This window comes from Anser cygnoides, chromosome 2 (genome assembly GCF_040182565.1).
Source record: "Anser cygnoides isolate HZ-2024a breed goose chromosome 2, Taihu_goose_T2T_genome, whole genome shotgun sequence".
In the NCBI taxonomy this organism is placed as follows: domain Eukaryota; kingdom Metazoa; phylum Chordata; class Aves; order Anseriformes; family Anatidae; genus Anser; species Anser cygnoides.
The window spans coordinates 86888801-86908025 of record NC_089874.1 but is presented as its reverse complement, the minus strand read 5'-3'; the positions used below and the strand labels follow the sequence as shown (position 1 = coordinate 86908025).

Below are 19225 nucleotides of genomic sequence, written 5' to 3'. Positions count from 1 at the left end.
GAAAGCTAACAGAGCTCCCAATCAAAGTGGATACCTAATGGGAGGTAAAGAGTCTCCACGACTTCAAAAGGCTACCTCAAACCTTATTTGCTCAGGGAAAACTCTAGCTAAGTTTGATGAGGAATGTATTTGCTTAGGTTTTTATTATTTCACTGTTGTAAGCAGCCTTAGAATATAAGTTTAAATTAAGTATAATTGGAAGTGGAATAAATACAATTAGATAAAGTCTACTTCTGGAAAAAAAAAACCTATGTAACAGTGGAAATGAAATAAAACAACTAAAATCAATGACTCTCTTTTTAATGTGCTTCTTCTAAGTTTTAAGGAACTTCTGCCTGCAGGAAGTTCAGGATACATTGAGATTACCCTGGTTATGATTTGATGGGAGAGAACATTTTGGAAAGCAATGAGTCCCCAGAAACCCACCATTATTATCATCCAGCATATGCACGTCATTTTCCATGAACGCAATGGATTTCTTTCCTCCAGATTCCAATACCGGTGTCCTCCCTGTGTAATTTTGCCCTGGTGCAGTAAAGAGAGATGAAGGAACTTCCAAATTCACCTGAAACAGACTCTACTCTAAAATCCTGCTTTCTGTATAAACTGTCAATCTATTCTTCAGAACCAGAATATGTGTCAAAATCAAGATATACAGACATCATCTTTCCCAAGTTAAGTTCTTGCACTGAAAATATCCTTTCTCACACCGAAAATATCCTCTCTCACACCTCAGGTCAGAATCATGTTTTATTGGTAAGCTTACATTTGGACTGGTTAATGTATTTATCACCATTATGCTCCTTTTTTGATTCATTATAGATTGTTTGGGTTCTAATAATAACTGCAGGGACCAAATATTTTATTAATCATTTAAAAAAAATCAAATTTACTCTACAAATGGGTATACATGGCAGAACTTCAGGTAATATTATGGCAAGACATTGGCCCAAAGTGTTTTATCTTGACAGAGAATAATATTATGCAAGTACATTTATTTAGCCCTTTTTTTTTTTTTGTAGTGCTTGGCTTTAGGAGGAATTCCTGCAAGTTAAACAGCGCTAAAAATGTACTAGAGATTAAGATTTATTATGTGCATATGTTGATTTTACGTGTATGGATCAATGAAAAACTGTATTCCCCGAAATAAAAACCCTTTCAGCCCTTTTCATCTGTTAATCCTTAGAGCTATGTACTGCTGCTTCTGTGTTTGAAACTTTCAAAAGTAGTCTAGGGGATTTAGACACACATCATCTGTTAATTCTGGTGGAAGACATTTATCTAAATCCCTTAGAATTTTTCTTTTTTTTTGTAATTATTCGAGGTTTCCTTTTATCTACTCACTTTCCCTTCATAATGATATTGATTAAGCACTGCCTGTGTTAAAAGTGTTACCTCTCTGTTACCGAAGGGGATTTAGTCAGCTTTATACCACAGGAACAAGAAGGGTGGAACTGCTAGAAAAGAACCATACAAGTGTATGAACTGTACTGGATTTTTTTTTTCCAGACCAGACTGTATCTTTGGAAGTGTTTGAGCATGCCTGGTGCACTGGCTACCTCATATATTCTGGAATTTTTCTGGCATTAAGATAATGTTATTTGGGGGGGAAAAATACCACCACAATTGCTATTTATTATTAACTGCAACTTCATCTGTTTTAATACAGTTTGCTCTTTTCCTCTTTTGCTTTATCATAAAGTATTTCTTGATAAACTTCAAGAAAAAAAAATCATTTCCCGTTTTCCCATTCTTTATACAAATATAATTTCTTGCAGGAGCTCGACAAAAAGAAAAAGAAAAGAAGAAAGAAAATCTCCCTTAGGAATAACCTCTTAAGATTTTTCTATCTTTTATTCCAGTCATTTTATATCCAGAAGACTGCAGCAGTGGAAAAGAGAGGTCAAAAGGTGGAAACATCAATGCTTATGTAATCCCCAAAGACGATTATTCCCCTCACAAAAATGGCTGGTATGACATGTGAAATTAAGGATATTCATTTTGTGTCTGCACATCACTTGTAATGAAATTGGTGAATCTTTAGAAAAATAGAGCAACAAGAGAACAACCAAGCTTTTTCCATGGTATCAGCATGGATAGTATTAAAGTTCAAATCAGTTTTTCTACCACATCACTTGTCCAAGAGCTCTGCGGAGCTCTTCTTCCTCTCTAGTTCACTGTACACATCTGTGAACTAAAGGATGACAGATAAAGATTTATTAGAAATGGGAGAGAGGGCACTGCTTGGATTTTAGCACTCCAATTAGTGCTGGCAAATAACGAATGCATTGTTTTCTCATTTGGACTAGGGCTACACCCATTCCCAGATGAATAAAGCACATTTATCACTTTTCTGTGCCAGAATCACACAACCATCTGATGTGATCTACAATATGAGAATAATAAACTTATAATGATTTTCAGGCACAGTGTATACATAGCACTTCGTAGGGCAAAACCCCTGGACAGAGACTTTTCACTCACTTCATCATGTTATTGAATGTAACAGTCAAAGGAATTTTATAAGTTTGGTGGAATGCAGTACTCAAAAAAATCACAATCATCCTCTAAAGATCTGCTGAATGTGCCAACTCAACTTCCAATAAAATTGTATGGGAAAAAAATGACATTCATTAGCCTCAGGTATAATATTTCGGAAGTAACACTTACTGAAATTGGTACTTATACACACTTCATATATGAATGACCACGTGCTTAAAACCAAACAGGACACCTTCTAAGACCTAATTTTGATAACTGCATTTCCCTATACATGTGTTCATTGTAAATATGAAAACTTCCCATGGAGAGTAAACTTAAAACCATTGCATTACCTTTATACAACAGGACTAGATAGTAAGTACTTTCACCCAATCAAATCAGTTTGACAAATTGCCCTAAAAAGTAAAACAAGCTCATCTGTTATCTCTGATTTTACTGATTTATTTTAAATTCAGGAATATTTTCTAAATCCAGTAAATAAATTCTTATTTTTTTTCCTCAATACACTAGAAATAATTGGAGAGGGAAAATGGATCATTACATTACAACTGAAAAGTAGGATTCGCTGGAACATAGTGCCTTGACTAAGCATTTTCTTGCTAATTGTACACGTTTAGTCATTCTGTTGACGTATGTTAATAATTTCTTAATATTTTTAAAAAGTAGATGATGAGATTGATTATTTGTGTTGGCGTCACTTAATTTATATCTTGCTATGTTCCTGCCTAGTTTCTCAATAGGAAACAAAATGTCAACCGGTTTCTCCAGTGACAAAACAATATGGTTTCATCTGATTGTCACTGGTGATATTTTTGACTCATTTTTCATGGTTCTGCCACTACAGATTCATAAAGATGCTGCATCTCCACATTTGGATATTGGTTTTCAGCAGCAATTTTTCATACTTGACCAATGTGATTTTTCACTGCTGTGTGCTGACTTTTCCTATGATATGATTATCTGTATCAGTTCAGAGGACTTAAAATACTATCTCAGCTTTGACTGCAGATAGTTCTGTGAAAACAGAGAGTTAATCCACTATCAGGAGCACTCAGATAAACTTATACCAACGATTTGCTGTCATTTGTAGAGAGTTCTGAATTAAAAAGAAATACTTATCAGGTCAATATTCCTACCTTCCAACTCCCAGCAGCCAAGTTCTGCAGTGCCCCTGCTGCCCCCTCCAGCGTGTCTGGATTTGAGCACTCAGAAAGAAGTGTGAGGTAGGGTTTGACTATTGAAGGGTGCCACAGCATCTGGATTCCTTTGGGTGGTTCTGCGCAGTCTGGGAGAGGTCCTACTCCATCCCACTGTTGGAAAATAAAAATCAGATTGTCAGCAAGGAACAGTGACGTACTTGAGAGCTGTCTCAGTTGAAGCTATAACACATTATATGTGTGTGCATGTAGGCGTCTGCGTGCACACAAGCGACCACTCTCAATTTTAGCATTTCATGTGATGATTCTTCATAGGGAAATGAAATTTCCTACAGAACACTCTTTACAGAAGAGCTGTAGCATTGGCAAAAATCACAGTGACATAGCTAGCTGACATAATAAAAACACTTTTCACTGCATTTATTTGGTTGGGAACAGAAATCAACTGAACATAAACATGTATTAAGAGGTAAATCTAGAACTTGCATAGGAAGGGATCTGATCAGTTCTCTGCAATCTCTCTTTTCATGAGAGGGAAAAACTAACAACTCGAGAAAACTAAATCATTCAAGGGCACGAGCACACCATCCCTTGACAGGTCCAAGCATGGCTGAGGTGTAAATCTTCCCCAGCCATGTAACTTCTGAATGCCTGCACGTGTTCTGCGTGCATTTGGCCATAGCATCAGGCAACCTTCAGGTTTTAGATTCTGATTTGTTTGGTAGGACCAACTCTCACATAACACACTCTTCCTCTCACCAAATACAGTGTTTTGTCATGAAAATGACCCTAGCCTGATATCCCAAATCGTTGATATTAAAACCTGGACAAGAAGCTGGATATTGCATAAAAGCTACTCCTACTGGAAAGAGAAACCTTATTCTAGCATAACACTGACATACCTTTCTACTGGAATGCACAAAACTTGCACTTAAGCATGAAACATCTTAGAAGAAGGACATTCAAGGACCATTTTTATTTTTCTAAACAAAAGTAATTTGTGGAATACATTTTTAATGATATTTTAAATACGTAATTTTTATCTACATATGCAGAAAACGTGTATTTTACTTTGCTTTGCTTTGTACTGATAAATGGATTTAGAAAATTCACAGCCTTAATACCCCTACTAAAACCAAGCCTTGATTTTTTAATACAGTCTTTTTTATAACACCTCTGACACGCACAGATTTCATGTTGTGGTACAAAATAAAGCTTTTAATGCCTACTGTGATTATGTAGATAAAAAATATGTATCAGAACATTAAATATCTACTAGACATACAAAGTTAGTACAGGGCAAATTAATTCCTTGTGTAGACTTGCAACTGTTAATTTTCCTAGTTGATTTAATCAGTTATGATTCATAACAACAGTACTCACACTGGGAAAGACCTAGATTCTCTCATTTTCAAAAGTATAAACTATAATTTTATTTAAGCTAATTTTAGAAATCTACACATAATCTAAAGGACAATGAATCTTTATCCAATACCGACTAACATATCTTAATCAATTGTAACAAGATTTTGTTAGATTACTACTGAGAATCAAGAATACTATTTTTTTTTTCTGAATTAAAGTAAAACAAACACCAAAATGGAAAGCTAGTGGGACTGTTTAATACACACAAGCTGTTACTCAAAACCAGAAAGTTGCTCTGATATAAAACTCACTGCACTGGACAAAAGTTACCATAGTTTAAGAGAATTGGCACAGCAATACCCAGCTGTGGCTGGGAAACGAGGAAAACTGCCTTCTGGAACAAAAAATTCCCTTTAAAAAATGCTGTTATAGGGCTGTTCTAAGATTTTTTTTCAATTCATTTCTGCCTTTAAACCAATAGGTTGATTTCACTGTATATGACTCTGTTCTCCAATTCAGTCCATATAAATCACCATTATTGCCAGAAACGTCCTCTTGCCAGCTCATAAAAAATACATTAAAACCTGCTTCTTATTTTAACTCTTGGAATTCAATCATTTGCACTGTCAGAACTTTTTGGAAAACAAATGAGAAACATGCCTTCCAGATCAAATCTGACTTCACACCAAATTTGGGCTTAGTAAGTCCACTAATGATTGACTTGTGATGTCTGAGGGCAGAAGTTCAGGTCTTCATCCATCTCATTCCAATTTGCATGTATCACAGATGCATTATACAACTGAAAAGTTTGCACAGGGTACTTATACTATCTCAGGGACGAAGTACCTATCATGTATCAAATGTATCAGATCTATCCAATATATTTTTTGTGCACGTGGGGATATAATTAAAAAAAACCACAAACCTCAAGTATTTACACTCTTACAATCCCAAGGACTGCTGAAAATCAGTGAAAATCAGCTGATATAGATAGAGCTGTATATGTGCTCATGCTGTACTGGTACATATAACACACTAGGAATCATAGTTGCAGATAAATTAATATTTAACATGGTTTTGCCATTCTGCCCAGTAATGAGAAAGTATTTTTAAAAAATGTGTGACAAATTACTGCATTTCCCTGCTGTTCTTGCTACTCACTTTTAGTACACAATTGTGCTATTTTATTACCAACTAGGAGGGAAAATGTCTGTGGGAGACCTTTTCTCAACACTGTGATGCGTCAGAGTCACTGGAAGGGTGACGGAAGGTTTGGTACCTCACATGCACGTGTGGCGAGGGTGCAGTAAAGGCAGTGAGGCACTGCATAAGCCTCCTGCACCGTTCTTCAGACTTGGTGTGTGTGCCTGGAGCAGCTGAGTGACACACACAGGCAGGGGTTAACTGCTAATCACGCACAGCATACGTACTGCACCTGTGGTAGCCTCTTAAAGGTCACGCAACAAAGAGTCACAAAAAAGATGCTCCTGTAGCCAGGTCCTGATCCCTTCTGGAAGGCAGAGGTCAAAAACATCTGTGACCTTTCATGCTCTCCCTGTTTCCACGCTTAGCTCTTTCCTCCTGCATGTGTGATCTCGGCTAAAGTCTCACTGAAGGGCTTAATGGCTTCTGGCATCTTCCTCCTACATGAGACCAGCGCCTCACCTGAGACATGGGGCATGCAGGACTAACACAGGTCAGAAAAGAAGTTATCGCAAAGGAAATTCTCCTGACCTTCACCCATTTATTTTCTTTCCTATAGATATAAACATCAGCTTCCCAGGCCAAAAAAAGGCAATTTCCTAAAACAATATAACAACACATTTTCTCAAACAGTGGCTAAGACGTGGCAGAAGTTGCTTTGTAGTTCACCTTGCTCAATATTAATGAGCCGAGGCAGCGTGTTAAATGACTCTAACCAGTGAATTACTGGAACAGTTACTGTGTTGTTGCAGACCATCAGGAATGATCAATAAGGTCTATTTGAGATAGGCTATGGATGTAGTAGGAACCTCTGAAAAAGAAGACAACTGTATTCAATTACTCTTCCTAGCTTATGCTAAGGAGGAAGCAAGTCATAAAGAAGTATTCTTTCCAGGCTTCCCTGCTTCAGCTGAAATTACCCACATATATTGTGGCTGAAGCTGACAAACTCTTCGTTATGTGGGTGAGATATGAATCTCTCATTTCCTGAAACTGGTGCAAAGAAGAGATGAAAGTCAAGAAGAATAAAAAGCTGAATGTAAGGATCTTTAAGAACTTTAAGACTTTTGAGAGTAAGAGTACTCTAATAAGTTTTTCAAGTTTTCACATTACTAAGGAACTTTGAGAGGAGAAAAAGATCACTCACTGAGGTGCTTCTCCATGCCACACAACCAGTTATCTATCATATTATTTCTCTTTTAATAAAAAAAATGTTTATAGCAGGATTGTACTGAATAACTGGAAAGGTTTCAACTCTGTAAGAGTTTAGTGTTCTTTATTTTTTCCCCACTAAAAATTCAAATTAGGAGGTGTTATTAAAGAGTATCAAAATATAAATATCTTTTACCTCTGAAACAAAACAAGTGATATTATTTTCATTTATTAAACATGGGCATTTTCCTATACAAAATATGACTACTAAAACAAGAATATCTAGGAAAAAAACAAAACACAACCAAACAAAATCCATCAATGTCTAAAAACTTTCCCCAGTGATCCTAGGCATTTAAGATACTCTTATAATGCTGTAGCTATGCTCTTTGTATCCACATTAAAAAAAACTAAAAAAATTTTATCAGCAATTTAACAGTCCTCACCAAAAGCATTTTTTGAAATTCCAAAGACTTTTAAACAAACAGGACAATGATTTCAGATCCTGCATATCCTAGTGACTGTGGAAGTCTATGCCAGCTGTCCCTAGGCATGTCAGTCCAACAATCTCTTTGGGAAACTGTTGTCCAAGAGTTGCACTGGCCAGTGCTGTAAAGAGCAGAAATCTGAAGTTAAGTGACAAAAGAAAGACAGGTGTGTTACAGTATGACCCATTCATATCCAGACATGCTATTTTTCTTTCTGCACTTTGGATAACTGCAAGCATAGTTTGTGGGAACTGTTAATTCAGGAACAGGGATGATGACTGCTTTATGGGATAAACTTAGTTTGATTTGGCACTCTAATCTCATTGCAGCCTAACACAGGAATCCCCCCAAAAGGCCATAATAAATGCAGGCTATCTAATGACTGCAGTGTTTAACTACAAGAGCAGGCGAAATTAAAATCTTACTAGTCGTGACCACTGCATTTTTCAGCACCTGAATCTTAGCTTGCTAATGTTCCTACAACTCTTCCACATTAATAGAATTTGCCTTTATGAAATCTGGAATATTTTCAATAACGGTTTATATCATTTATTCAAGTACCCTGTTTGCCTAATTGCTTGCTCAGATGAATATTGCCTTTGAGCAATCTGAAAGAAAAACAAGTGGTAATGGAAAGGAGTAGGTCTAGTAAGAGATGGAGAACTACCTGCTACCATCACAGGTCACTGGAAAAAGTTCATAAATCAGTAGCCATTCTCATTGCTAGTGTGTGATAAAACAAGGTCTGTAATATCACTGCCAGCATTCTCCAGTTTTTCAGTCAGAATGCAAAAGTAAGGAAATAAACATACTTTCAATGCACCTAAATCAAAAACCCACAGTACCTCAAATAACTTGAGGAAACTAAAGACCGTAATCCTCAATCTTTGGTAACAACATTAATTATATCAAAACATGCACAACATTCACTCACAGCACTTGATTCAGTCCTGTACAGTTTCCTCTTAAAATGCAAAGGCAGAGTATGAGACTAACTTTGAAACAAATACATATATGTATGAATTGGTCAAGCACTGGAATGGGTTGCCCAGGGGGGTGGTGGAGTCCCCTAGAGGTGTTCATGAGATGTGTAGACATGGCTTGAAGGGACATGGTTTAGTGATGAGATTCAGTAGGTCAGGTTGACGATTAGACTTGATCTTGAAGGTCTTTTTCAACCTAGATGATTTCTGATTCTATGATTCTAATTATAAGCCTGATGTTTGTCTGTATCAAGGCCTCTCTACACACATGGCTGTGCATGCAGATTACATCTGAATGTTAAGACAAACTTTTAACCATAGAAAGTTTCCTTTAATTGACTGAGCAGTTTACAGTACTTATTCCATTCACAGTATACACATAACTACAGTTTCCAGGTGCCGACATGTAACATGGAACTCTGTCCAGCAAATATATTTCTCTTCATTACTGCAGAACCATGCTCTGCTGTAAGCTCTCAGCTAATTAACAAAGGCAACAGTTTTGCATATTATGCCCTATGTACTTTATTTCTAATACGGTGCATTAATTATTTATATTTTCATGACGGGCATTTCAGCTACTTGCAATGCAACCGCAAGTAACTTTCATTACCTGATCTTGTGATTTCTTTTTCTTCTTCTTCTTCCCCCAGCATCCTGAACTCTCCGTGTCTTTTCCATTGGCATCGCCACAGAGTAATCCATCAAGTTCATCTGTTCCCATCTGCTGTCCCTGAGATGTTTCTGCAGCTAGCCTGTATGAGAGGTTCCTCAAAATGCACACACAGTTTTCAACGGTCTGAAAAGTGTGACAAAAAAAATGCAACAAAGAAAAACAGAAAAAATTAAAATCCTTCCCTTGCTCACTCTGTATACAAAGCAGACAAAATATCACTAATCTTTGCACATACATTTTCCTACCACAATTTTTATCTGTTCATAACCTTACTCCTGAGGGTTAACCACTGCTTAAGAGATGTAGAAAAAACTGGCAAGATCTCACACCCTCTTTTTATGGAGAGAAAGAGAGAAAACAGCAGTCTGGGCAATATTTTTTCCACGATTTTTTTATTGTCTTTCTGAACTTCATGCTGGAGCCTTATGTAAAATAGAAGCCAAGGTAAAAAGCGATCAAGAGAATGCAAATGCACAGAGAAAGCCAGTGAATTCCCCCTTTGGTGAACAGAAAACACTACAGAGAAAGTGGCAACAGTTCTGTACATTTGTTTGCTTTTAAACCAGAAATAACATTTATTTCTGCCATCAATTCTATGAGAATTACCAGAAAAAATGGGATCTGAGTACTGTTTCAGAAGTACTTGTAACATTAACAAATCATGTTTCTCGAGGCTGAGAAGCAAGATTACGAATTTCAGGACTCTTGCTTTTAGCCAGGCTGCAAATGATTAGTGGACAGCCTTTCATTCATTTGTCCCCAAATAGATTGGGCCTTGTGCAAAAGATATTGCTGAAGATCCAGAAATGGACTGAGACCCAGTGGAGGAAAAAGATGGCACTGATAATTCAGCAGACTTTCTTTAAGTCTAAAACAAGTTCAATTTTAGACTTGCTTGAAGCCTTCTCATATACCTGGCTCAATTTATTTTGACCATCATTAGAAGAATCTCGCTTAATTTCTGAAGGCAGGGAGAGCATGGTTTAAAAAAAAAAAAAAGTTATCCATCTGTATCTGTTTCAACTGTTCCTAATGCTCTGGGGAGATTAGAAGTGATAGTCACTACAGCCCAGCTCTGATGCTCCATTAACCCAGAACAGAATGAATATGAGGTTTTCAGCTCTATCCTACTCTGCCATGTTCACCAGCAAGGCAAGCAGATGGAGCTTCATTTACTTCCATGCATTGTATGAGCTTGTGCCAGGTATGCATTTGGCACACAGTTTTTGAGATGACATTAGTTGTGAGATGGTATTTAACAGACTTATCCAGACAGGATTATTATTATTTTTTGAGTAAATGAAACTTCACATTATACTTGCACTGATTTGAAATCTCCAGCCAAATATATAAACATGTATAAAATATATATATAGAAAATGTAAAACCTCCTAGTACCTTCCATACTTGAAAGCTATGACCTTATAGTGACCATAAATTTTAAAAACGTTTGTTTCCTCTTACTCTTCTTTAATACTTCCATATTCGAATTTTATTCACTGTTGCTAACAGTTACTTCTGTATAGCCATAACTTGCTGAAGTTGGAGCTTTGTGTTTGTTGATTATGGTTTGATATTTTATTTCCCATTCTTACAAATAATAGTTTCCACACTTTACATTTTCATTCTGCCAAGAACAGTTTGCTGAGTCCACCGTGAGGACAATTTTACCTCACAATAAAAACTGATATGGCCTTGAATGCAACCAATACCTTTGTCATTTGGGTGAACTCATACAAGACAAGAAAGCTCGTTTATTCATGTAGCTGGACAGACCTCACTGCTTTCTGATTTATGCCTCTGAACTTTCAAAGGACCTTGCATTCCTCATTCCTACAGATACGTCTTCAGTTTCATCATAAACAGCTGAAATACAAGTTTGGCAGCCTTTCTTCTTTAATAGATCAAATTAAGTTAAGAACAGAAGCTTTGTCACGTAACCACACCTAACTCACTCACTTTTAACATCATGAAGTATCATAGCTTTTTCTTATTAGAAGACATCACTGCCAAGATGTTCATAAGTTGGTAAGATTTATGCACTCTTAACTGCACCTGCATGAATCATTTATCAATTCTGCTAGTGCTTACGAGTCCCACACCCTCTTTCGGAGTTTGCAAGAGCAGGGACCTGTTTTTCAGCATTCAGTTCTTTGTCAATAACACTACTATAAAATTATCTAGTAGCACAGTTGTCATGGCATTTGGAAAATGACATTTATAACAAAAAAAAAACCTATAAAATTGTTATAGCAGCAGCATTTTTGAAACTAGATTACAAAATGATTTAGAGCCAGTTATTAAATTATTAGGTTTAATTAAAACCACTTTCTACTTCGTGAAAAGGATGCAAGACAAGAGACAACAGTTTGATGTTTTTTCTTTAACTGCACAAGTGCTTTACATCATAGAGTTGAAAATCTGCTAAACGAGAGGTTAAAACTACTAAGTCAGGGAGAATAATTTTTGTCTCATGTCCTCATTTTTTTCTCAATATGATTTAGCCTACAGTTTTTACCAAGTCCACAACAGTTACAAATGAGGGCATAGAGGGAGCATTCCACATTAGTGATAAGAGGCAAAACAGGGAGCTTACTGTGCTCCTTATTTAGCCCCTTTAGTAGTATAACAATCTTGAAATCAGCCTGGTCACCTACAAAGAAACTGTTCAAAGAGCAGCAGCTAAGCCGTGGGATGGTGAGGAACATGCTTTCTTCCCTACTCCTCAATCTACCTCCTGGTCTGCTCCAGTGATGCCCCCGAACTTCTTTCTGATAGACAAACTGAGTCAGGGAGCTTTGAAACAACTCCCAGTTCAGCTTTTCCAAAGCTAATGAAGCAAAAATCGCCCCCACATTTCTGAGCTGCTCTGCAGGAGGTGGCACTAAGGGGCAGGAAGGTGGCTGCTGGGTTTGCTCTGGGCCCTGTTGAAAGCGTGGTGCCTACTTTGTTGGCGAGCTTCATTCGATCATTACTACTCTACTAAAGGTTTGCTAATGGAAAGCCTACCCTAGACTACTAGGTTGTGGTGGGTTTGGGGTCTTCTGCTGCCAGACCTGCACTGTGTGCTAGAAACCTTCTGTTATTCCTTCCTCTGTCCCCTGAATGTATGACCAAGTTTCACCTATTTGGTTTAGCTAACAAACAGAAAGTTCTGGGTTGTTTCCCTCTCCAATCTACAAAATACCAGAGGTTCATAGACAACTCTGTGAAAGGTCATTCAGAAATACAAAGCCAGGAGGCTTTAAAACTTCTCTAAGTAAAAGGACACTCTACTCTGATTCTTAAGGATTGGCAAATTGACCAAGGTTGTCCTAAAGCAGCAATTTGAATTACTTTAGCACTGTATACTGAATGCAAAAAGTATTTGAAGCTAGCCTTTTCCTTCTTCTCTGGAATACTTTAATGTATTTGATATACTACAACCCTTCAATTTGTAAGTTCTTGATGTCCTTTTAATTAAGCAGTGCTTTCACCTTTGGAGAATCATGTCCATATCCTAGTACTTTCAAAGAAGTGAAGTTGACGTAAAAATACATCTTAAAAGAGTTACTGAAAGCATTCATTGATCCTCTTCAAAGAAGAAATCACGTTGGTAGCACTGTGAAATTGCCTATTAATTGTCCACTTGTTTGTTTTGTTCATTTGCCTTTTAAGCCTACCACACTATTATCAGGTCTGTCTCATACTAGGTATTGGAAATCAATTTTAAGGTAACCCTGGCAGAGTAGTATACGGACATTTACATGGAGTATGACATTTGCTCTTAAAGCAGTTATTACATTTTCTCTGTTAATAATCCAAGTGAGAGGAAGACATGATTACCTGCACACACTACATAGCTGGACACAAATCCAATATTTAGCACACAGAAATACACAGCTCAACAGAAGGAAAAGAAAAAGATGGACTAAACTACTCTTTGCTAAGCCACCCTCTGCGATGCATTTTTTGAAAAACTGTCACTATATAGTCCTGAGGTACCCTGAATATCTGTATTTCTTGCTCCTGAAAAGACAAAGATGACAAACCTTACTATCAATTTCACTGCTCCCCAGAGCAGACTGGATCACGTACAGCAATGCATCCGTCAGGCCATCACACTCCCTCATCCTTCTGCGGGCCTCCTCTCCAGCAGAGCTGACATTCCTGCAAGGCAACAGCAAAGGTCACCACCTGCACAGCTTCCATGCCCACTGCCCCTCCTCAAACATTTTTGCAATTAACATACAGATAAAACATTTGTTTCTTCTCCTTTCATCAGTTCAGAGCTGTGAATAATGAAGACAGCTGTGAATGAGTTCCGGAAATGTAACACAGAGGGGAGCAAATGGAAGTCATCAGGTCCTCTGCAAGAAAGGGCTAAGAGGCCAAGCAGCATGCGCCTACCTGAGCTGAGACTCATCCTACTATAATTTGGAGAAGAGATGATCATTTCTTTTTTTTTTTTTCTTAAGAATGGTTTTATATTTATGAAAAAGTGTTTTTAAAATGTGCATATGTACATATAAATCAAGCTTTGAAAACTCTAGAGGTTTTGCCAAAGACATCTCTTAGGATTTGAAGAGCCCAGTTGTCGGGGCTCTTAACCTGCGAGAAAAAGATTATCAAAGCATAACATAAAACACCTGGTATTGCTTGTTTCTCATTTTACTTGAGTGTTTCCTTTTCTCTCTTTTTGAGTGAACACCGATGCCAAAATCTTCTCTTTACATCATAATTTGCAAGTTGTTTTACATTGCAAAATTCAAAAGCTCATCTCATAATAATAATAATTGTGTTTCTCAGAGAGGGCCACAGGGCTTTCTAAACGTTTTTATACAAACGCAACTGAAACAAATTTTACTGAATAATATGTGTTATAAAGTTCAAAATATTGATATAAAATGACAATTCTGTATGAATGTGCATATATAAATAGAAACTGTACTTGTTAACATCAAGAAAAACTGAGAAAACTTGTATTCAAATTTGTGCAGTGGTTCTGATTGGAAATGGGTGAGCTATCAGTCTCAGGGACGGGGTAAAACTTTACAGATGGTTTCCGTCAGAAAGGGCAGACATCCCTCTGTTGAGGTGCTCATCCACAGCTTCCCTCTCCCCACTCCTGAAGTTTATACAAAGGAAGAACAGATAGGCACTCCCATCAGCCCTAAGTACTCAATATGAACGTATGGAAATGGAAAAGAGGGCATTTGTCATTTGATTTGGGAAGAAAGAAATCACTTTCTTTCTTTTACGCTATTTTAAATTGCCTTTGTATTAAAGGCAGAAAGAAGATACGAATCCTGGAAGAACGGAATAAATTTTAGGTGGAGGAAGGCAAAAGAACTTAAGGTTTCCTTTCAGTTCTTTGCTCTATCTACTTCTTCCTGTTCTGCCTCCTTATCATCCAAAAAAGAGCATTTCCATTCCAATAAAGCACCAAAGATTTTTCCTAATCAAGTACTCTCATAACTGGACCATCCCTCAACCACTTCAATTCAGGTTCCTAATTGATTCTACTCCCTAAGCACATGTGATTTTCAAGCTATACTTGCCACCCCACACTGTCCTAATCAGTCCTGCTCTCCCCCGCACAAGCTGCCTCAATTAATTCAATGCGGTTCCCTTCATGGATGCAGACGGTCCCATGAAAAACATACAGTCCAGGAGCTGTAACCAGAATTAATTCCTTTATCTCGCCAGCACACAAATTCATGCTTTCCATTCTCCTAGAAACTCCACACTTCTCCCTGCATCACAGATCAGAAATGTGCCCTCAATAATGGCTTGCAAGTTTTGTGTTCTTGCAAGTTTTATGTCATCTTGTTCTTCTGATCCCTGAACTCTACGCCTCTTCCCTTCTTCTGCTATAGAAGCAGTAGTTGAGTTTTCTTCTAACCCAGGAGGAAACTCTATTCTATCATTCAGAAAGCATCAACTGGAAAAAAATCTTTCATTAGCTCACTCTTTTGAGTGATGAAAATCTTCTGACTCCCCCTTTGGGTGATAGAAATCAGAAGATAAAAATTATAGTCTATGGCTTTCCCCAAACAGTGCTTATGCTTTTGCAGTGCTGGAGACTCTAGCTTAGGTATATTTTGAATAGACTGTCCCCTTTCAGCAGCTCTGCCTGAAATTCCTGAAGGGAAGCAAAAGTAGGACAAGCAGAGCCGTGGATCTGAAAAGTCCACTGGGGGTGGAGGGTGGGTGGTGAGAAGAGGGGATTAGTGAACTTCTTTTATCTAAAATTCTACTCTATTACCCTCTGGCAAGATAAAGAAAAACAGGAAGAGAAAGAAAGCTGTATCCAGCCCTAAAAGAATACTGCATATGGAATAACTGTACAAATTAAAATAAGAGGATGCTGAGGAAGTGTCCTCAGTACGCTGCATTTCCTTGCACCACTATCATTTAAAAAAAAAAAAAAAAAAAAAAAGCTAAAATATTACCGAATCCCTTTAAACAGCACTATATGTAGCATTTTTTATTACCATTGCATGTCCAGGCTTTTTCATTTTCTTAAGTTACATATGCTGAGTGCAAGCTTTCAAAACCACAGGCCAGTTGAAAGAGAGAGATACATTCTCCCTGGTCTTTTCACTGAGGTGATTTCTCCTTCTCTCTAGCATGACCATATGCATGTCACCAGAGCCTGCCTAGACTGGAAGCCTCTCAGCTCCTCTCCAAGCTCACCAGAAACATCCCAGCAAGTCAGCAATACAGACAACCTTCTAGTCCCTGAGCTGCGAGCTGTCTGCCTCATTCGCTTCTAGCTAAGCAAGGAATATGAGGCCTTTATACAGACACACTAGGGGCACATCTTGCACAGAAATTGCACTTCTTCTCCCTGTATGGAAGAGCTGTCAGGTTCACTTTTACAGTTTATCATCCTTCCTCATTATGCTCCAGCTGGTTCTGTAATCACAAGGTGGATATGCTGAATTCCCATGACTGCTTCTCCTTTTAAAAGTCTCCATGTAGATTCAGTACCGCCTCTTGAATACAGCTCACAGCTACTGCAGCCCTCTCCAGATCTAGCACATTTATTTAGATTTGAAATAGCTTAAAAAACAAGACAAATCCAAACTTCACATGAACACTTAGGTAGAAATAATTATTTATTTTAAAATAAATATATCGTATTATCTAACTATTCCCATTTCACCTCTGTTGCAGGAAACATATTCTCAGCCTTGCAAATCATTGCTAACTGAGATCTTTCACAGAAGGGCTCTAATGTGACCACGATCATGTTTAGGCTATGACGTTCTGTGCAAGAGAAACAATTCCAGGTTACTCAACCTGACAAAGAAAGCCCTCTGCCATCTTAATTTTCTTATTTCTAGTTGTTAACTCAAACAAGCTGTAGCTGGCAGTGTGACAGGGAGTAAGACATGATTTGTCATTTGTGAATTTACAGGTCACTGTGCAAACCATCAAATGGAGCATTAGTACTATCTACCAGTAGTAACACGTCCCACTAAGTAAACGCATATTTTTCCAGTGTCGGTCTCCAAATAGTTTTAAAGGGGAAACTATGTTTTCTGGATTTTAAAAAGATATGGAGATACAATGCACAAATTTTCAGGAAAAAAATAGTTTTCCATCACAAAGGCAGCCCAGCAAAAGCTCGATTGCCTGGTATATTTTCTTTCTGTGTGGAAGCTCTGTTCACAGGGTATATGTGAGAAAAGATTTATCAGGTGTAAGCTGACATTTTGAATCTAGGACAAGGAGCACTTTAGACCTCTGTAAACTAGTCAAATTAATCTCAGATGGAATTCACCCACACAGGAATACCAAAAATACAAAGTACTGAAGAGTAACTCTCAGGTTAATCAGAAAGTCTCACTCGGACCTCCAAAGACCAGCTAATGTAAAGAGCTTGTTCTCAAGAGAAGAACACCAAGAACAGAGTCTGAAAAAGAGCTCAGACCCATGGCTCATCACTCTGCTACTTTCTGAAAAGTGGCAGACCAACTCTGCTAATGATCTAGGGATAGAAAGAGAACTACAATAATCCAGCTTCAGTTTTATGGGAAGATGCATCACAGTTATCATGTCATCACCTGATTGATAACTAACAGAAGGTATGACCCTCCAGACATACTTAATGGCGATGTCAATCCAGTGTTCTACGGATACGAACTGGGTGGTACAGAGGTATTCACTGCACAACACATACCTGATTCCTGTCAACCCTGGTGCTTACCTTAGCTATTCAATGAATTTTGTGAGATTTGAGGTGGTGGAAGATGGGTGGTGCTAAGCAATTTCTCTCTCCTTTAGAGTCTTTTTCCATACAATATCCTGGTGACTATAAGATAACTAAGGCATTGAATAGAACAGTTTGGGTTGGAAAGGACCTAAAAGATCAAATTCCAATGCCCCTGCCATGGGCATGGACACCTCACACCAGAACAGGTTGCCCAAAGCCCCATCCAGCCTGGCCTTGAACTCCTCCAGGGATGGGGCATCCACAGCTTCTCTGGGCAACATGTGCCAGTGCCTCAAATAAATAAATTAGTAAATAAATTTACAAATTTATTAGTAAATAAATTGTTCCAAACATTCTAAATCTAGCTTCTTTTAGTTTAAAGCCATTCCCCCTTGTCCTACCACTATACTCTGTGACAAAAGTCCCTCCCCAGCTTTCCTGTAGGCCCCCTTTAGGTACTGGAAGGCCACTGTAAGGTCTCCCTGAAGCCTTCTCTTCTCCAGGCTGAACAACCCCAACTCCCTCAGCCTGTCTTCAGAGGAGAGGTGCTCCAGCCCTCTGATCGTCCTCATGGCCCTCCTCTGGATTCACTCCAACAGGCCCATGTCCTTGTGCTGGGGGCCCCAGAGCTGAACGCAGTACTTCAAGTGGGGTCTTATGAGAGCAGAGCAGAGGGGAACAATCACCTCCCTTGCCCTGCTGGCCAGAATGCTTTTGATGCAGCCCAGGATACGGGTGGCTTCTGGGCTGCAAGCGCACATTGCTGGCTCGTGTCGAGCTGCTCATCAGCCAACACCTCTGAGTCTTCCTCAGGGCTGCTCTCAGTCCGTTCTCCACCCAGCTGTATTTGTGCTCGGGATTGCTCCAAGCCAAGTGCAGGACCTTACACTCGACCTTGTTGAACTTCATGAGGTTCACACAGGCCCACCTCTCAAGCCTGTCCAGATCCCTCTGGATGGCATCCCTTCCCTCCAGCGTGTGGTCTCCAGAGAGGGACATGGAATGGATCATCTGCAAAGCCACTGTGCTGAGAGTCATCCTATGGATGTCATCCCTGGATATGGGATCACTTAGCAAACTTCTGACATTACTCCCAGTGGTAGTTCTACGAATTGCAAAGACAGTATCTACAGAGGCATCTGTCCTCCTTGAGCAGGCTCAGATCTCATCAAGTAGTTCGACCTTTTCTGTACCAGCAACAGTTCCACAGACTGCAGATCTGACTGCAGTCGTGTACGATAATAATTGAGAAAAAAATATCTGTGTTTAGCAAAGATGAAATTGAGATTGGTCCTTCTTATGGCCCCTTGTTAAAAAGAAAAAGCATGTTTAATATTCAGTATATGTATTTTTTTCCTATAGACTAGAAAGGACAGACACAGAAAGGGCAATAACCTAATTTAGGCGTAACTATGAAGTTATCTTTGGTATGAAACTTAAGATGAATCCAAAGTATAGTTTCATTCCAAAAAGTTTTGAGTAAGAAGGACTAAAGA

The 19225-nt window shown here is 38.4% G+C and overlaps 1 protein-coding gene across 12 annotated transcripts in view; it reads right to left on the bottom strand.

Moving 5' to 3' along the window:
* CTNND2 (catenin delta 2) overlaps positions 1-19225 on the bottom strand; it is a 648554-nt gene that overhangs the window by 78669 nt on the left and 550660 nt on the right. For all 12 annotated transcript variants that reach the window (XR_010829527.1, XM_066992559.1, XM_066992566.1 and 9 more), the window contains 3 exons: positions 13558-13675; positions 9464-9649; positions 3639-3812 (listed from right to left, as the gene is read on the bottom strand). Coding sequence is in view for 11 of the 12 variants with exons in the window: in XM_066992559.1 (XP_066848660.1) it covers positions 3639-3812; positions 9464-9649; positions 13558-13675 (478 nt within the window). In the remaining variant the exon portion in view is untranslated. The remainder of the gene's footprint in view (positions 1-3638; positions 3813-9463; positions 9650-13557; positions 13676-19225) is intronic.